Here is an 18,962-nt window from a genome sequence, read left to right on the forward strand (position 1 = left end):
GTTCGAGTTGATTAATTATATGTATACTTGATTAATAATCACGAGTTTAATTTTTCACATCAACATTTTTTTGGACAAATATGTTGCACATAGTTTGTTTAGTACGATTCATAAGACTAACATGATCTGAAGCTTAATGTGTTAGCTCGAGATATTTACCTTGTGTACATCGAAAGAGAATGAATGTGCTTTCTATTGTCCTTAAAAAACATTATCTGTTAATGAATTTAAAAATGTTAACATTGGTTAGGTGATCAGTTTGATCCGATCAACCACATAAAATAGGGTAGATGAGATCCTACCTATGTGGATACTACCTTCACTTCATTCCAACGGGTAAGATCTTGCCACACGTACAATTTTACGCATAAAATTGGACAAAAAATCTGAATTATTTAATTGAATTTTCTACATATGTTTTAATATTTTTAAAATTAGTACAAAATAAGAAGACTAAAAAAATAAAAACAAGAATAGATCTCTTGCGAGACGATTTCACGAATCTTTATCTGTGAGACTGGTCAACCCTATCGATATTCACAATAAAAAATAATACTTTTAGGCTGCGTTTGGTTGCAGGATAAAATAAACTAATGATTAGTACGTAAATGATAAAGAAAATGATTGTCATAGATATGTAATATATGATAATATGTTTGGTTAGATTTTTAAGTATATGATAATTTTGAAATTTTTGATGAAAGGACAAAATTGCCCTTCTTCTTTTTTTTCTTCTTCCACTCCGGCGCGGCGTTCTGGCGGTGGTCCGGCAGCCGACGTGGCGGCGACGGCGTCGGTCCGACGACGACGGTCAGTCGACGGTCCGGCGGCGGCGATGGCGTTCCGGCAAAGGTCCGGCGACGGCTATGCGGTGCGGTCCGGCGGCGGCGGCGGCAGGGGTCCGGCGGCGATCCGGCGAGGGTGGCGACGGCGGCGGTCCGGCAGCCGAGGTGGTTCAATAGCGGTGAAAGAAGAAAGGTAAAATTGGAAAGTGGGTAGGGATAGAGGAGGGATTAATAATCCTATGGAAGAAGGAGGTATTATTTTATCACACGTAATATTACCTAATCACTCATAGGAAGGATTGAGCTGGTTTACTAAGAATCGTACCAAACGCAGGATTAGGTGTGATAAAATAATCTATCACACCTAATCCGCCCAACCAAACGTTGCCTAAGCATAAAAAAAAATAATTTTTTATGGATTATCTAAATAAAGATCCGTCTCATAAAATACTCTGTGAGATCATCTCACATAAGTTTTTGTACGAAAACAATATCATAAAAATGAAAGTTCAATGAATTTAGCAGGAGGTTTTTTGTTTGATATAATAGTAAAAAAAAAAAAAATTTAAAAAGGAAAAAACAATGGTAAAATTTGAAGAGCTTGTTTTAGAACGAACCCCATGGCGTATCATTCACTCCCCCCGGGTTAATTCATTCCACGTATAGGAGTTATCATTCGAGAAAGTTGGCGATTAAATACTGCAAAAATCTCGCGCTGATCAATTTCGAGGAGCAGATTTTGAAAAATGTACATACATATGCGCTAGTAGATAATCAATAACTTGATAGACGGATGGCGGAGGAGGGATCGGAGAGGGACAATGGGGGTTTAGCTTCTATGGATTCGATGGAGTCGAGATGGGTCTATCAAGTCGAGGAAGGGTTGGATAGCGATCACGAAGGTGATTACGTCAACGGCCGCGAGGGTTCTCCACAGCGGTTTTCCGATGACGAGGATAATGCGGATCAGAGGTTGATTCGCACGGGCCCTAGGATCGATTCGTTCGATGTGGAAGCACTAGAAATTCCCGGCGTTCATAGGAATGAATTTGAGGTATTACTCTAAAATTTTCACGAGTCTTCATCTGCTATAGCTCAAAATGTGCGGAGCAGTTTCCTGGTTTTTGTCTATCGTTGTGTCTCTGTTGTTGTGTCGGTATTAAACGACCAAGGAAAATATTAAACTTGAAATAAACCCTGGCTAGAATTTAATAAATTTATGTCATTTAAATAGTCCAAAGGAAAAAAGTGAAAGGCGATTAGTTATTGCGGATGTTGACATGAGGTATATCCAAAGTTAGAAAGATCAAATGATAGAAAATTTACGGCAGCTGAATAAAGGAAATTTGTGTCGTGGCTCAAAGCTGACCGTGCTGTCTATCACAATGAGTTCATATTCTGCTCCATTTTTTCATGACGAGCTCAGTGAATAAGAAGTAGATGGCCTAATAAATTACGAATGGAAAAGTGAATTGGTCTTAGACATTCTACAATATTTAGCAGAATAAATTGTTGTGTGGAGTTTGATGTTTTTCATATATCTGATATGATGCTACCTTAATTGGCCGCAAAATTGTTATCTCCTTGCATTTTTTTTTTGAATTTTTTGCATTAAGAAGTGTTTCCTGGAAAATAACCATGGCAGCTCCGCTAGTATCAATAAAGATGTCTATGGGTGCTTGTACTTCATTTCAAAATTTCAGTCGCAGGATTTCACCATGGGCAGGAGAGTGATATTGGCCTTTCAGACACTTGGAGTTGTTTTTGGTGATGTGGGGATTAGTCCATTGTATACCTTTAGTGTGATGTTCAGCAAGGCTCCAGTCAATGGGAATGAAGATGTTCTTGGTGCATCATCCCTAGTTTTGTACATCTTAATTTTGTTTCCGCTGATTAAGTACATCCTTATTGTTCTTTGGGCGAATGACGATGGTGAAGGTATACAGTTTCTGAGCTTTTGCCTTTATGTATATAAACATAATCTACGTATGAACTGGACGCATGACCAAAGTTATTTTCCCAATTGGTGCAGGTGGTACATTTGCTCTGTACTCCCTGATTTGTAGACATGCCAAAGTTAGTCTCTTGCCAAACCAACTTCCATCAGATGCTCGTATATCAAGCTTTAGACTTAAGGTGCCATCAGCCGAACTGGAGAGATCTCTAAAAATAAAGGAAAGACTCGAAGCTTCTCTGACACTGAAAAGGCTTCTTTTGATGTTGGTCCTGGCTGGTACATCTATGGTGATAGCTGATGGTGTTGTTACACCTGCAATGTCAGGTGCTTTTTAGCAGATCCATTTCAATATATTTTATTATTCCTGCTGGATTTCTTTGGTAGGACAAGAAAGGATCTCTTTTTTAATCAAAAAAGACTTTTTTGCTTATTGAACTTGGTAAATTTATCAACAATTTTTGTGCAGTAATCTCTGCTGTTGACGGCTTAAAGATCGGAGTCTCATGGGTAAATCAAGGTGATTGATCCACTCAACTACTGGGACTCAGCTAAATTTGTAAATTATGTTAATGTGCAAATTTGCATGAAATGTAGTCTTTTCATGATTGAATTCCCTGGTCAACTTAAGATGATATGAGATTCAAAATACCGAGAACTGCCATTTTCCCAAAAGCAAGTAGTTGAACTTAGATCATCAATACTGGCTAAACATGCTGAGCTTATCAATCACAAAATTATCAGTGTTGACCATCACATTCACCAAACCGCCATCACCACATACTTCATACTTAATGGATTCTATATTGCATCGACTATTACTTCAGTTGTCTTTTTAAACGGTTATTCCATAATTCGAACAATTTGTTCATCTCTAAGTGCAAATTAAGCATGCAAATTTGTTGTCTAGCTGACAATTGATTTCTGAATTGCAGATCATGTAGTGATGATCTCGGTCGCATTTCTTATAATTTTGTTCAGTGTACAGAGGTATGGAACTAGTAAAATTGGGATTGTAGTTGGTCCTGCCTTGTTCATATGGTTTTGTTCTCTTGGAGGCATTGGCATATACAACCTTGTCAAGTATGATACCAGTGTTCTGAAGGCATTTAATCCAATTCATATCTATTATTTCTTCAAGCGCAACTCAACCAAGGCTTGGTATTCCCTAGGAGGCTGTCTTCTTTGTGCAACAGGTATGCTGTCTCGGAATCAATCGACTGTTATTTTCCGCTTTTATCTAGTGTCCCCCCGTATACAGCTTACTCTGTAATAAAAGGCATATTCTATGGTCTTGTCTCGCCCATTCTTTTCTCTATATATATATATATATATAATATTTTAGGTTCTCACAATCACATATTTGACCATATATTTTTTCTTGTATTGCAGTTTGCGAAGTATATTCTATATTAGTTTAGCAGTTTGCTCGCATGTGATCAGCATCACACAGTTGTGAGCATCAGAAATGACCCTGATTTCTAATGTGGATGGTTTAAATATAAGAAGTAATATGAAATAAAAGTGATAAAGGAAAGTCTGAAGTAACTTAGAAAGAGTTTACACGTGCTTTAGTTATGTGACATTATTATTAATCTCCTCAGAGCAGCTTATATGCGCCAAATTCTCTTTTTGACCCTTTACTTTGTTCTGAAAGAGCTGTATATCAACTTTCAGTTATTAAGCTATCATATTCAGCTTATGCTCTCCTTAGAAGAACTGTCTTAGAATGTTGCCCGTATTTACATGTTTAAATAACTTGGTTTCTAAAAAATAATCAGTAATGTATCACTTTTTACTGCTCTCTACAGCTTACATACTTGTTGTTACAAAAACACGTGTGATTAATTTCTGATTATCAGTTTTATGACTCAGGTTCTGAGGCAATGTTTGCAGATCTTTGCTATTTTTCTGTAAGATCAGTGCAGGTAAACTGCTGGAGTTTGATTTGTATCTTTATTCTCTGGGTGAATGTAGAAGATTTAATGTCTTTTTTTCTTTGGAAATTATATTTTCTTATTCAAGTTTGTAAATATGTTTGTGGCAGCTTACTTTTGTATTTCTTGTATTACCTTGCCTTCTACTGGGATACCTGGGTCAAGCTGCTTATCTGATGGAGAATCATGCTGATACAACGCAAGCCTTTTTCTCTTCTGTTCCAAGTAAGCATGATTCTTTTTTTTTAATCAAATGTGATTCACTTGTTTAGATTTGCTTACCATGATCATAAATGCTCTCTTTCCTGCTAGATCGTTTATTGATTTTTGATTATTGATATTAATATCTGTATTTCAATGTGCTCTTGGAAGAAGTACAAGGGTATTGATAAATAACCTCCAATAATAAAGTGCTTTAATTCAAATTATTTGCAGGTGGAGCTTTCTGGCCTGTCTTCTTCATAGCCAACATAGCTGCATTGATTGCTAGTAGGACTATGACTACAGCTACATTTTCTTGCATCAAACAGTCCACAGCACTTGGTTGTTTTCCTCGTCTAAAAATCATCCACACCTCAAGGAAATTCATGGGCCAAATTTATATTCCGGTCATGAATTGGTTTCTGCTGGCTCTAACCCTGATTTTAGTATGCAATATCTCAAGTATTTATGAGATTGGAAATGCATATGGTTAGTCTCTTAGCTTATCGATACAGCCGAGGTTTCTTTTTACCATATTCTTTGCTGTTCTGTTCATTTGCCTTGATGTGTAGCCGATGCTTCCTCTATTGTTGATTACAATCCACAGGTCGGTCTATTTTGTAAATTTCCCCATGGTTTGCTGGTTAACTGCCAGTATGTAGAGCCTTGGGTCCTAACTGTTCCTGCTGTGATTAACATGCAAGAAAATTATAGAACATAAATATTTTTTTAATTAAGCTGGGCCCTTATTAAGTAACAGCTTCTTTTTCAAATGCTGTATAATAATTATACGCATGATTTAAAACCATTACGTCATTCAAATATAATCATGTCATCCATATGTATCATATTTAAATAATTTAATGTTTGAACACTCCCCGGCAAACCAAACTAGCACTAGTATCAATAGTGTACTAATTGTTGTGTATATGAATGAATTTTCAAAAACTTCCTGCCTTGTCAATCTATTTGATAGCAGTGGCGCTGTTTATATCATATTGTAGTTAATTCCATCTGATAATGGAGAACTAACATGTAACGAACTTTAAATTAGTGTAATTTCACATTACCGTTGGTGATCAGTGAAAGCAAAATAGTGAATCATTTATATTATATCTGACTTTGTACTACTCTGGTATAAATAATTTTCTAAACCTTTCTATTTTATCTGACTTCATATTCCTTTAAAACACTCACACACACACATTGTTCGGACTAGCATAAACTATTTTTATGGTACCTTATATTTCCTTATTTGACAGGCATTGCGGAACTCGGAGTCATGATGATGACTACAATCTTAGTGACTCTTGTAATGCTTCTTATATGGCAGATTAACATTTTTGTTGCTATGAGTTTTGCTATACTTTTCTTGGGGTTGGAGTTAACATTCTTTTCGTCAGTTTTATGGAGTATGGGGGATGGTAGTTGGATCATTCTGGTATTTGCCATTGTAATATTTTTTATAATGTACATTTGGAACTATGGGAGTAAGCTTAAGTATGAAACCGAGGTAAAGCAAAAGATGTCGATGGATTTATTGCGGGACCTAGGTCCCAACCTTGGAACTGTCAGAGCTCCTGGCATTGGGCTGCTTTATAATGAACTAGCAAAGGGTGTACCGGCTATATTTGGACATTTCCTTACCGCTCTTCCTGCTGTGCATTCGATGATCATATTTGTCTGTATAAAGTATGTTCCTGTGTCTGTTGTACCTCAGAATGAAAGGTTTCTGTTTAGGCGAGTCTGCCTTAAAAGCTATCACATGTTTCGTTGCATTGCCAGGTACCATTTCTCCTGCAGTTGTACCATATGTTGCATATCCTAAATCTCATCTTGACTGGAGTAGGTAAAGATATTTGTATCCATATATATAATCTATATGACAAGTGAGATAGGCCATTGCAATGGTTGATTCTGCATATATTTAAATATCTTTGACAGTTTGATTGTACTAAGACGTAGGAAGAGCATCTTTTTATTTCTTTCAGTCAGGATTTCACATTTCCATAGTTTATGATATTCTATTTTTGGCTTGACAGAGGTACTTGTGTCTTCTCTAAGTTGTAACCCTTCTGTATGCTTTTCACGTGGGGTCTTCTTGTGTAACTTCTAGGTGATTACCATAAACTATTGGGTGCTGCAATACAAAAATGTTATATGACGATACACCATCATATATGTACATCCCGTCACATTATTCATAGGACACAAGCATCTAAAAAGAGGAATGTATTCTACGTCGTTTAAAGATGTTAACATAGCAGAAGCTGGCCAGCCTGTAGATGTGATGGGTGGATTTCATATTTTGACAGATATGGTTACAAGGATGTTCGCAAAGAAAACCACCAGACCTTTGAGCAGTTGCTGATCGAGAGTCTCGAGAAGTTCATTCGTCGGGAAGCTCAAGAAAGGTCATTGGAGAGTGACGGTGACGACGACTCAGATTCTGAGGAAGAGCGTTCTTTCTCAAGAATTTTAATAGCCCCCAACGGTAGTGTTTATTCACTTGGTGCCCCATTATTGGCGGAATTCAAGGATGCCAACAAGGTCATCTCCGAATCAAGCATACCAGAAGAGTCTAAGCAAGAGCCGTCTACCGATGAAATGGCTATAGACCCAGAGCAAAGTCTTGAGAAAGAGCTTTCTTTCATACGCAAAGCCAAGGAAAGCGGGTTCGTGTATCTTCTTGGTCATGGAAATATCAGGGCAAGGAAAGATTCCTGGTTTATCAAAAAGCTTATCATCAACTATTTCTATGCTTTCTTAAGAAAGAACTCTCGGAGGGAAACAGCGAATTTGAGTGTTCCTCACTCACATCTGATACAAGTAGGCATGACGTATATGGTATGAAGTAAAACTATAATCGAACCTGCACTTTATGAATAAGTTAAAGTTGCTAACTTGTGAAGAAAGGCTCGGTGACCTTTTCCATCTGTGAGGAATGTGGAATTCGAAACACAGTCGACTCAGAGTTGTTTTCGTAATCAAATTTATTATTATTTTATCAATCTAAAAAAATATTATTATTTATTTTCGAATTGACTTTAAAATTTGAGCTTAGGCGTTCGGGTTGAAAAAAATTGGCCTTCATATCATGGAATGAATTCTTAACCTAAATGGGAGAGCTAAGAGATAGTGACGGATAAAATAGTTTCAACCAGAATCCAATAAGCTTGGAAAATAATGTGATAATTTAAAACTCTTATTGAAGGAAAAGATTTCGGGGAAAGAGGATGTTTATTTCGTTGGTGTTCTCAAAATACCACATATTTTTATCTTAAGAGAAAAAAAATTCGTAAGAGATCCAGGGACCCCTCTAAAAACCATTTTTCACCAAACAATTTGGACTAGAACTAGGAATCATCTAATCAAGGCACCACCCTAGGACATTTCTCAAATCATTGTACTGAGAAAAAAACCACCCTCCTAGCAATAATTGTCTCTACATGCTAAACGATCAAAGCATTATATAGAATAAAAGATTTAACTTGTAACATGACAATCTGCCATAGCTGTAGATAAAACAATAAAATCTCGATTTTGCGCCATATTTCTACAAATTAAGAGCACGAGAACATGCAGCAAGCACCAAAAATTAAAATGCACATGCAAATATATGATATAAAATGATACGCAAGTTTTCTTCTTCATAACCCAACAACAGTCTGTCTACAAATATGGAGCTTATAGAAAAGGCATTGGACGAGTGTGAGAGACTGTGTGTTTAAAAATATGAGTCTATGACAGATACATTAACTCCTAATGCAATACACGGGATGATCCGCACAACTTAGCAAGCCACACATAAAAAAACTGAGAAGGGCCTCTTTTCGACACAAGATTAACTGCAGTTCTCCTACAAGACTGGAAATCGTTCCCCAGAATATGTGGCACTGCAATAAAGAACAACAATTGCAAATCATTGATATGGCCTTGAAAAGTGATAACAGACGGATTTCTTGGAAGGGTATCAGAAAAAGCACATGGAAAGTCTTATAATGGATTTAAGAAGAAATTACAAATTGTGATCGTTTGGGACGTGAGAAATCTTCATCGTTTTATGAAGAACGGAAAAACATAAGATGCACTACATGAAAGTGAACCAACTTATAAGAATATGAAAAGACACAGACAATTAAATCTGAAAAAAAAAAATGGTCATGCCATCAGTTCCAACCTCTCACAGAATTCCATCAAAATTTTAAGCAAGGACAACCCATCTTGCAACATTAGCAACTTCACTCAACAACCCATGTAGTCTATTTCTATGTAATCTTTTACCTTTCACACCAAATGGGAACAATTACCTTTTGACTTCGAGAGCAGAAGCTGATAAGTCAGTAATACCAGAATCAGAAACCATGAGGATTCATGGAGAGACCACCATCTAAGTGCCCAGAGATTTTATCCTTGCAAGTTGGACACATATAGCCAATGGATTCTGATGGAGCTTCTGATTCAACACTGTCAAGTTTGAACTCGGCTCTGCACCATACACACACAGTTGTCAGCTGATTTACATCTAGTGCATTAAACGTAACATCCTCTGAACCAAACGTAACTGAGGAATTAAACCCATCAACAATCCCAGCCATATTTCCCAAGTTCATGGAGCTTCCGGACAAAGATCGCAACTCTTCTCCATTCATAAAACCATACTTGAAGGGTTCCAGGTCATCAAACCTCAGCTCCTCAAATTCTGTAGCATTCCCAAGCTTATGACCAGCCAAAGAAAATTCATGTTCTACCTGCAGTTATTGCATTTTAAATAGAATTTATTAGCAAAATGCCAGATCAATTAAGCAGGAAAAAAGCGCTACTACACTAGTATAATAAGACAAGAAAATGGATGATTTTGCTTAATCCCGGAAATGATATTTTGAGTGCATGTACAGAGTTGAGCTCATTGGCATTTAGAGAGTCACAACAAATAGGATGCATTTTTTATAATTGACAAGACAAATAAAATAATAAAATAAGATACCAGTTTCCAAATAGGAAAGAAATTTTCAGCACCTGTATTCTTGGAGCAGCGAAAATAAAGTTTGTCAAAAAAATTTAATCATACAAACAAGATCAAGATCAGTCTACCAGACTTAATATCAATTTTATGTATGCGACAACTGACTCCAGGTACCTATGAAATTATCAACCCCACCCAATGAAAACAAAAGAAAAATTATAAGCTAATTATTCACCTTATTTGACATAGAGTCCAAGGAGGGGAAGAACTGAAATGATTGAGTCAAGGGCACAGAAGCAACTGCACTTGGAAAACCAATTTCTCCAACAGTTAATCCATGAGCATCTTCTAGATGATCATTACTTGGATTCGAACATTCATTACCAAAATTCATCTCCAAATTTCTGTTTCCATACTTATCAATGTCATGTAACCCAATATATTCCGAGTCATTTACGCACTTGTCATCAATTTTAATGTCCATATTTGAAGTGTAATCATGAATCACCATACTATCGGTATCCATCAGGGATATGCTACCATGTGCATTCAAGTCTATATAAGCAGATCTGTCAACCTTATTTTCTTCCTGTGCTACAGGAGCCGAAAACAAATTTAATTCGTGACTACCACAGGCAACTGGAGTTTCTTCCAAGTTAAATGCGACAGGAGGAAGATCTTTTGTGGTTTGTTCACAAGTTTCAACTTTTGGGGTTTCATATATTGAACTTTGGGCTATTTCAATTAAAGCATCCATTTTTGATGTCCTTGGAAGCAATGCCTCCTGCGATGAAGATTTTTCATTCTTCTGGATGCTTGGAGGAGAAGTCATTTCACTGGAATTTTTCCCAGAACTCCTCACATGGACGCCAACATGGCCATTATAACTTCGTCTTTCTTCAAAAACCTTGTGACAGAACTGACATTCATATTTTCCATCTTTGATGATCACTCCTTCCCCAACAGGAGTCCCAATTCTGCACCTTTTCGTTGTCTTTTGGTGGAATGCAAACAGATGCTGCAAGTACACATTCTTCTCATCAAAAGTCAACTTGCATTTGGCACATTCAATTATGTCCTGAACTTGAACTTCAGGAAGGTTTTCTATGCTCTTTGAGAATTCATTATTCTCGTGTGCACCAGATGAGGCTCTATCCAAAGTAGAATGCGGTGGCACGTCATGCCATGTAGCACCCTTTTTGACAGCAGAATGTACATTCTGTTGCATACCAAATTAGTTTCATTCACAAATTAATAAGAAGATGATAAACACCAAGTGCTTACCTTTGCAGTTGACTTGACAGATGCCTGCTGAATGCTAAAAGTCTTCTGATCCCTTGGACGATCTGCATCACTACTCCCAAAATAGGATTTCAGAAAGGATGCAGCCTCCTGGCATGAAAAAAATTGTTGTCCAGTAGGGCTGTGGTTTTTTTTTTTTTTGGGGGGGAGAGAGCAGATAAACGGGTTAAAACTAGTAATAATTTAAGAAAACAAGGAATCAAAGAAAAAAAGGAAAATATGAATACAAGGGGTGAAAAAAGGAACTGTTTGCCAGGCAACAAGGTAACTGGATTTCAAGAAGTGTATTCAGCTTTAGCATAATCACAGCAGTAACAAATCTGAACAATCAATCACTAATTCACATTTCCTAACCATTGTGCATTGATATCCAGAAACAAACTACTTTCACAAATCCCAGTAGCAGCATTGGCAACAAATTGAAAGAAACGTTCCTAGAGCTCAGCTGAAATAGTAAACAATGTCAGGTTATTTATCTGGCATTGCAACCAGAGTTAGATATTTGTCAAGAGGGGAAAAAACCTAACAGATACAAATGTAGGATACCTGAAGAATATAAACTCTTGACCATGGCACAACCAGAAGGCTTAACACTCCTAATATAAATTTTAGAAACATTGGGGAATGATACAAAATGACTAGCTAGACATGCATTATTTCTCTTCTCAAAAGCGGCGCCGGCTATTAATCAGATTCCACCAATGAAAATTCCTATAGGTCAGAAAATAAAAATAAAACTATTGCAACATCGAGGTCATTTATTTGCTCTTAGAGCATACATCAAATGCAATTCAAGAACTTCCAAATATACTGGATGTTTAAGAAGGCAATTAACTCATTAGGACAGTCAGAAGGTAAGGGCCGAGCCCTATGTTGTATTGAAAGCTATCTCAATTGTTCCACATATGTAAAATTGGTAGATTTTATACTGAGAAAGAGAAGCTCTTCGCATTATATATTCACGAGTAAGGTGGGAAATAAAAACAAACCCACCAGGAATCGGCAGAACTACTGTTAACACCGAAAGGCATTACAAATTAACATTGTCACATATTCACCCGAAAAAAATCAAGAAAACGAAGAAACTTGCTAAGTTACACAAAATGAACAACAATGCTTCAAATGTGTATTTTCTATACTGCCGCACAAACCAAAAATGTTCATCTCTCGATATATATGCACTGCACAGTAAACTTCGATGTGCGTTAAATCCATTAACTCCCAATTCCAGCATCAAACATACGTGCTACACATTGATCCATTCATTGGTTACAGAGCCTTAAGTGCAAACAGTGGAGCTTTTGTGCTTACTACCCTTAGAAGAGACTGTTAATCTCTTCACAGCCTAAATATATCATGTCCGGGGCAATGCACAAATCCATTTTCCTTGTTCAACGAAAATTTGTTCATTAGCAAAACGTCCTTTTGGTTTAGAAATCCCAGCATCACATTCTTTTTTATCCAACATCCGCCTGAATGATGATAAACAAAAGTTCCTTTCTTATTCATCAATTGCTCCGGATTTGATCTTTCATATTTGTCAACTCATATATATCATTTTAGATAAATACATTGATCACTTAGTCAGTGGTAGTAGGCTCGTGAATACTACAGGGACAAACATAATAGCGCAGAGAATGGGATAGATATAATCATGAAAGTAAACATAGATTTTCTAACGTTACGAAAAATATTGGGAAAAAAACGCGAAATTCTGCAACCTTATGCATCTTCGGCAATAGATGGAGGGGCGGAAATCTCGCCTCCTGATTCCAAGCAAGAGCTTCCAGTCAATAGGCAATGCATCTCCAAACATACCTGCATCAACATACTTCCTCTTCTTTCTAGTGCTACACCATTGCCCCTCCAAACTCCACAAGAACCCTAAAACATCCTCCTCGGTTACCAATCCCGCAGTCCTGCTCCTCAATTCTTGGGCGAACAATTCATCACCATTCTTCTCCAGTTCGTCCAAATTCACCAGCTCGCCCTTACTATTCACTTTTTGCAGCTCACCACCAATGCCACTCTCCAAGAAACCTTTTCTGTTCAAATTCATGTTTTTTATCGCCCTTTTTCGCTTCTTCTCCGCTGCATGGAGTTTGATCTTCAGATTTTCTTGTGATCCTTGAAAACGTGATTGCTTGGAGTCCTGCGTCACCGACAGCATCGCCTCCGCCTGCGGAGGAGGAGCCGGAGGCGGAGCAGGTGGGGGAGGATTGTGGTTGCCATTCACAAAGTGCTTCAGATAGTGGGTGATGGAGTGGTTCACGGGGTCGGAGGAGGGGTGGGGATCGCGGGGTGGTTTAAGGGATGGGTGTGGGCCGGGGAGTCGGAAGTGAGAACGGTGCAGGAGGCGCGAGTAGGTCTGTCGGCGGCTGCCCGCGGACTCGTTGAAGACCGAGCGATCGAGTTGGGGACAAACAACATCGTCCGTACTGCTTAGGTCGAAGAAGGAAGCGGAGCAAAGAGAGAGAGCTTGCAGTTCCAATTGGGAGAGCCTTGAGACGTCTATGCACTTCAAAGCTTCCACCTTTACACAAGCATCTCCGCCGGAGGATGAGTACCGTGGAGGTGGCGGTGGTTCGGTGGAGGCAACAGTAGCCATTTATCGGCCGGCGTTACAGTGAAAACCATTCACAGTAATAAAGGAAAATGGAGGAACCACTTCGTAGGATCACTGGATTCCTCAAACGACACCGTATTTAAAGTATGATCATGATTAATGATTCATATTGGATATTTGATAATAATTAATTATATAAAATAATTTCATAAAACATTATTATTTTCCATTTTCCCCAAAAATATACCATATATAACTAATAAATTTGTGATAAAATTAATTGTTTTAAATCAAGTTGATAAAAGGTTATTAGTTAAGGGAAAAAGAGAGGAAGGAATTTGATATTTTGGATTACTTGAATGAAAAATATTAGAAAGGATTTTTAAGATAAAACAACAATTATTAGTTTTTTGTTTTTATGAAAACTTTTGTCATTCTGATTGTATATAAGAAAATTATATATTATTCTTTTTAAAGACAAAAAACAAGGATAATATTATTTTGTTCTTCAAAAATAACAAATACAATTTATTTCGACTTTGATTGTATATAAGAAAATTGTACACTTTTTTTAAAGACAAAAAAGCAAGAGTAATATTATTTTGTTCATCAAAATTAACAAATGCAATTTGTAGTCTTGAATCTTAAACAATCAAAGCCCAAGGTTTTGCCTTGAAAAACACCTACTCAGCGTCAGTCTTTTGTTTTTCTTGGTTTGTTTATATGTTCTGCCCCTCGTTTGTCTGAAATTTCTCCAAATTCTTTGAAATCCCAACTGGGGTAATATTGTAACAAGAAGCTTTTTTTTTCCTTCTTGATTTCTTGAGACAAATTATCGCCATAAGAAAAAAACCATGGCTTTCAAAGTTTCACTCAGCTCGTCGGTGGCTAGATACGGCAGTCTTCCATACTTGGACTTCCACAGTCATCTATTTAATCTGACGCCAAAGTTTATCAGCCCTTTTTGTTCTAATGTCCGGCCAACTGGTGGGAGTTTTGTGAAGCATGATTTTGGTAATTCTGTTAAAGTTCAGAGGAGTTATGGCCGTGGCGGCTTTAACGCTGGAGACGGCGGTTATCGTCCATCAGCTACGCCTGCATTTGTTAGTCTTGCTTCCAATAATGGGGTCTTCTCTCCTTCTGGTACAATAATGATCATTGCTTTTAGTTTTGTATTTTATTTCCCGTGCGTGTATTTACATGGTTCTCTAATAATGCTGTTGAGGAATTTTTGTATTGATGTGAGGAATTTTATGTTATTGGTTAAAAGATGGATCGAAAATATGAGAAATAAAATATTTTTTCATGTTATGCAGATTTGTTTGTTTTTCCGAGAAATTAAGTATAACCCTCCCAAAAACAAGATCATCTCATCAATTGTGTAAACTCGTTTTGATAAACGAGTACAAATTTTAATTCATTGTAACATATATGCAACACGTATTTTTGTTTTCGTAGTGTTTGCTGCCACACATATTTTGAAAATCCGGAACCACAAGCAAGTTGAAGGGAATCAAATTTCAATTGGTCTCATGGTGTTGCTCAGTTTAAGTAAGATATGAAGAGGCATGAGACCTCTTTGATTTCTCTATGAAGATAAATAAGACCAATTATTAGATATTGTTCATAAATTGCATACCTAGTGCCCAAAGATTCACACTGAACTTTCATGGGAGTTTCTATCTAAGAAATAATATATTGATCTCTAAATCGATTCGTTTATGCTGATGAACACCAATGACATCGTTGGAATTATAAAAAAATATTTACAGTTTTGATTTTATCTGCCGTGAGAAACAAACTGCACTTAGCGTGCTACATGGACGTTGGGCGATTTGACCATTTTTGTTGGTATAATTTTAATTGATAAACAAGAGTACTGATTTTGTATACGTATGTCTTTGTTAACGCATGCTATTTGCCATTGGCATTCAGAGGAAAGAGTGGTGGTGTTGGTCATCGGAGGAGGTGGCAGGGAGCACTCACTTTGTTATGCCCTGAAACGTTCTCCGTCCTGTGATGCTGTGTTTTGCGCACCTGGGAATGCCGGAATATCTAATTCGGGTGATGCAACTTGTATAGATGACCTTGATATCTCTTCCAGCTCATCAGTGATTGCCTTTTGCCGTGAATGGGGAGTTGGATTGGTTGTGGTGGGACCAGAGGCGCCTCTTGTTTCTGGTCTTGCTAATGATCTTGTTAAAGCTGGTATTCCTACCTTCGGCCCCTCTTCCGAGGCTGCTGCCTTGGAAGGGTCGAAAGACTTCATGAAACGTTTATGTGACAAATATGCAATTCCAACCGCCAAGGTATTAAAATCCATAAGGATGTGGAGTCTTATCTTTTGCATCAAACAGTGTTTATGGCTTATAAATTTTAACTTAATTTATATGATATATTTTCTCATACATCTAAATTGTGAAATATAATTACTCAGTTTGCAAAGCTTTGATAAGTCATACCCCTGACTTGGGCATTGAGCCTAGGCTAAAGGCCAAATGTGTGCCTTTAATAACTATACTTAATTTTTTGCTACCTATTGTGCTCTTACCCTATCTGCTCTGATTTTGCAGTATCAAACTTTTACAGATCCGTCGGCTGCAAAAGAATATATAAAAAATGAAGGTGCCCCCATTGTTGTAAAAGCAGATGGCTTAGCGGCAGGAAAAGGAGTTATCATTGCGATGACATTACAGGAAGCATTTGAAGCTGTCGACTTGATGCTTGTGAAAAACGTTTTTGGATCTGCTGGTTATCGTGTCATTATTGAAGAGTATCTGGAAGGAGAAGAAGCATCGTTCTTTGCTATAGTAGATGGAGAAAATGCCATACCTTTAGAATCTGCTCAGGATCATAAACGAGTTGGTGATGGGGACACCGGGCCTAATACTGGTGGTATGGGTGCATACTCTCCAGCCCCTGTATTAACAAAAGAACTCGAATCTGTTGTTATGAAATCTATAATTCTTCCTACGGTGAAGGGAATGGCTGCAGAAGGCTGCAAATTTGTGGGTGTTCTATATGCCGGACTTATGATCGAGAAGAAGTCTGGATTACCGAAGCTGATCGAATATAATGTTCGGTTTGGAGATCCAGAGTGTCAGGTTAGTCCTGGTTGGTTTCTTTTTGGATGTCCTCTAATTTAAGTTTCTCCAACTCTATGGAAATTATATGTGAAATGACTTCTGCTTTTTGTCCGCCCAATAATCACTGGAAATTGTTTGAGATCTTGAAAAAAGAGTGTATGAATAAATAGCCGGCCATGTGGCATCTTACGTTGGTTTAGGGAGAGATGACTGCTTGTGTGGCTTGTTAAGGAATTTGATTTCCTTGCTCTGGTTTCCTGAGTTGGTATTGGTTTGAGCTTGTCATTTACATTATGATTTCTCACTCTATAGTTTTTATTCCTTACGTTGTATTTTGTATTCGAGGATTCTATATTTTGTGAAATCATTTCATTTCGTTGTTGCGTGATTTAAAAATTTGATTGTTGATGGAACCATTAGAAAGCTTTTCTTTTTATACAGTTTCCTAATTGCCTATGCTATCAAGTCCTTTTTTCTCCTAATTATTCACACTTTCATCAAATTTACCAAGATATCTCACTTCTGGCCCTTTCACGATTTGCAGGTACTGATGGTTCGTTTAGAGTCTGATCTGATACAAGTTCTACTTGCAGCTTGCAGTGGAAAGCTAAGTGGCTTATCCCTGGAATGGTCCCCTGGCTCAGCCATGGTTGTTGTCATGGCAAGTGAAGGGTATCCTGGAAGCTACAAAAAGGGGACAGTAATCCGAAACCTCGAAGAAGCAGAACAAGTAGCCTCAGCTGTCAAAGTTTTCCATGCTGGTACTGCTTTCGACTCCAATGGCAACTTCATTTCCACCGGTGGACGTGTTCTTGGTGTCACTGCTAAAGGGATCGATCTCCACGAGGCACGGGATTTAGCGTACCAAGCCGTCGAGCAAATTAACTGGCCAGAAGGGTTCTACAGGCGAGATATTGGATGGCGAGCTCTGCCTAGAAAGCAATATGTGACAGAAACTTGAAAACTACTTTACTGTCACGACACAAAATTTTTTGAGAGATTGGCCAACAATTTTTTTCCTCAAAATCAGAAGGTATTGAATATTGATGAGGTGAGTTCTCCATTGAAGATCCACGGTCGTTCAGATTTAAAGACATGAAGGATCTGCTTCAAGTGATGCTAAATTTTATTGCTTGACATTTGGTAGCTACACAGACGTTCGAACGATTTCTTTTGTTTGGTTACTTTTTGTTTGTAACATAAGATTGGAATAATCCTTCAGCGTGAAAGAAATGTTGTAGACTATGACGCGTTGTCGGTTCTTGTCTAAATATGACTTACCTCATGTTATATGTAGACAAGGGACCGAGAGGCATGCGTTTCCTGTGTGTTATGCGTTGTAAATTATCCTACTGCTGAATTCTGTCTACAAATATGCATATTTGACCAGTATACAGCCCGCAGCTGCAGGACTCCCGTCACAAAAAAAAAGAACAGAAAAGAAAAGAAAAAGAAAACAGTTCGTATCATAACATTTGCCATGATTCTTTATAATTTGTGGGTCCGTAGTAACTCAGTGTCAAGTGTAATAATATTTGAATTCATCGATACCACTATGATTATCTTTTACTTATTCTGTGAGAAATGCTTTAAACTAGTAAATTTTTACACCTTCTCTTCACATAATTGCTTCTATTCTCGACAAATCCACAACATCGTCTGTTTAGCTACACTTACAACCAATCGACATGCTTGGTTGAGACACTTGTCTTCTTTGTCTTCACCAACATATCCCAATCGCGTATCATCAAGAGACTTCTTACTCATAACAAAAAATATTAACATTAGAATTCATATAAAATTTGATAATATAAAATATAAATTAAATATTTTTCAATATGATACATTTAAAGGCATATATATTTCCTAACAAGAATCACATTTTACCTTGCTCGTCGGATCTGAAAAATATTAAAATATGACGATACAATTATCCCCGATACGGTCTTATATGAATTTTTATGTTAGTTGAATAGTTTATATTTGATTCTTACCCCCCAGAATAGTTTATAAATTGGTTAGTTCGCCCAAGTTGATCGATTCGCCCAAGTTGATCGAACATCGATGTCTTTTAGAACAGTAAGTTCACAGAATCAACTAGCGGCCTGCCTATCCATATTGACGAGAAAAAGAACATATTCTTCATTTGTTTCTGACCCTTTTCC

General features: G+C 37.4%; 3 protein-coding genes across 6 annotated transcripts; 2 read left to right on the plus strand and 1 right to left on the minus strand.

Annotated features, from left to right (window-relative positions):
- The first annotated feature begins 1,369 nt into the window (after positions 1-1,369).
- On the plus strand, positions 1,370-7,910 carry LOC140818047 (potassium transporter 7-like). Of its 4 annotated transcripts, none has more exons than XM_073177859.1 (10): positions 1,370-1,839; positions 2,495-2,723; positions 2,818-3,066; positions 3,209-3,259; positions 3,675-3,935; positions 4,615-4,667; positions 4,787-4,901; positions 5,112-5,366; positions 6,140-6,662; positions 7,193-7,910. In XM_073177859.1, exons 1-10 carry the CDS (start codon positions 1,579-1,581, stop codon positions 7,728-7,730), a joined length of 2,535 nt encoding a protein of 844 aa, XP_073033960.1. In that variant the 5' UTR covers positions 1,370-1,578; the 3' UTR covers positions 7,731-7,910. The 4 variants fall into 4 exon arrangements, with proteins under 4 accessions (XP_073033960.1, XP_073033959.1, XP_073033962.1 ...); XM_073177858.1 differs by having other exon boundaries at positions 1,371-1,839; positions 2,489-2,723; XM_073177861.1 differs by having other exon boundaries at positions 1,371-1,839; positions 2,489-2,723; positions 6,994-7,219.
- A 592-nt stretch (positions 7,911-8,502) lies between these two features.
- LOC140817801 (uncharacterized) lies at positions 8,503-13,848 on the minus strand. Its single transcript, XM_073177590.1, has 5 exons — positions 12,867-13,848; positions 11,128-11,266; positions 10,079-11,062; positions 9,188-9,628; positions 8,503-8,773 (listed from the first exon to the last, which is right to left on the minus strand). Exons 1-4 carry the CDS (start codon positions 13,751-13,753, stop codon positions 9,233-9,235), a joined length of 2,406 nt encoding a protein of 801 aa, XP_073033691.1. The 5' UTR covers positions 13,754-13,848; the 3' UTR covers positions 8,503-8,773; positions 9,188-9,232.
- A 516-nt stretch (positions 13,849-14,364) lies between these two features.
- Positions 14,365-18,030, plus strand: LOC140818545 (phosphoribosylamine--glycine ligase-like). The gene is made up of 4 exons (XM_073178539.1): positions 14,365-14,854; positions 15,647-16,020; positions 16,285-16,815; positions 17,342-18,030. Exons 1-4 carry the CDS (start codon positions 14,566-14,568, stop codon positions 17,756-17,758), a joined length of 1,611 nt encoding a protein of 536 aa, XP_073034640.1. The 5' UTR covers positions 14,365-14,565; the 3' UTR covers positions 17,759-18,030.
- Positions 18,031-18,962: the final 932 nt, after the last annotated feature.

This window comes from Primulina eburnea, chromosome 17 (assembly GCF_022965805.1).
Source record: "Primulina eburnea isolate SZY01 chromosome 17, ASM2296580v1, whole genome shotgun sequence".
Classification (NCBI taxonomy): domain Eukaryota; kingdom Viridiplantae; phylum Streptophyta; class Magnoliopsida; order Lamiales; family Gesneriaceae; genus Primulina; species Primulina eburnea.

Bases quoted from the DNA above. Each gene is read 5' to 3' on its own strand.
- LOC140818545 (XM_073178539.1), top strand. From the start codon at position 14,566: ATGGCTTTCAAAGTTTCACTCAGCTCGTCGGTGGCTAGATACGGCAGT. The intron at 14,855-15,646 runs GTACAATAATGA...ATTGGCATTCAG, and splicing joins TGGGGTCTTCTCTCCTTCTG to AGGAAAGAGTGGTGGTGTTG. The intron at 16,021-16,284 runs GTATTAAAATCC...CTGATTTTGCAG, and splicing joins ATGCAATTCCAACCGCCAAG to TATCAAACTTTTACAGATCC.
- LOC140818047 (XM_073177858.1), top strand. From the start codon at position 1,579: ATGGCGGAGGAGGGATCGGAGAGGGACAATGGGGGTTTAGCTTCTATG. The intron at 3,936-4,614 runs GTATGCTGTCTC...TTTATGACTCAG, and splicing joins CTGTCTTCTTTGTGCAACAG to GTTCTGAGGCAATGTTTGCA. The intron at 4,902-5,111 runs GTAAGCATGATT...AATTATTTGCAG, and splicing joins CTTTTTCTCTTCTGTTCCAA to GTGGAGCTTTCTGGCCTGTC.
- LOC140817801 (XM_073177590.1), bottom strand. From the start codon at position 13,753: ATGGCTACTGTTGCCTCCACCGAACCACCGCCACCTCCACGGTACTCA. The intron at 11,063-11,127 runs GTAAGCACTTGG...GGTATGCAACAG, and splicing joins CTGTCAAGTCAACTGCAAAG to AATGTACATTCTGCTGTCAA. The intron at 9,629-10,078 runs GTGAATAATTAG...CAATAACTGCAG, and splicing joins TGGACTCTATGTCAAATAAG to GTAGAACATGAATTTTCTTT.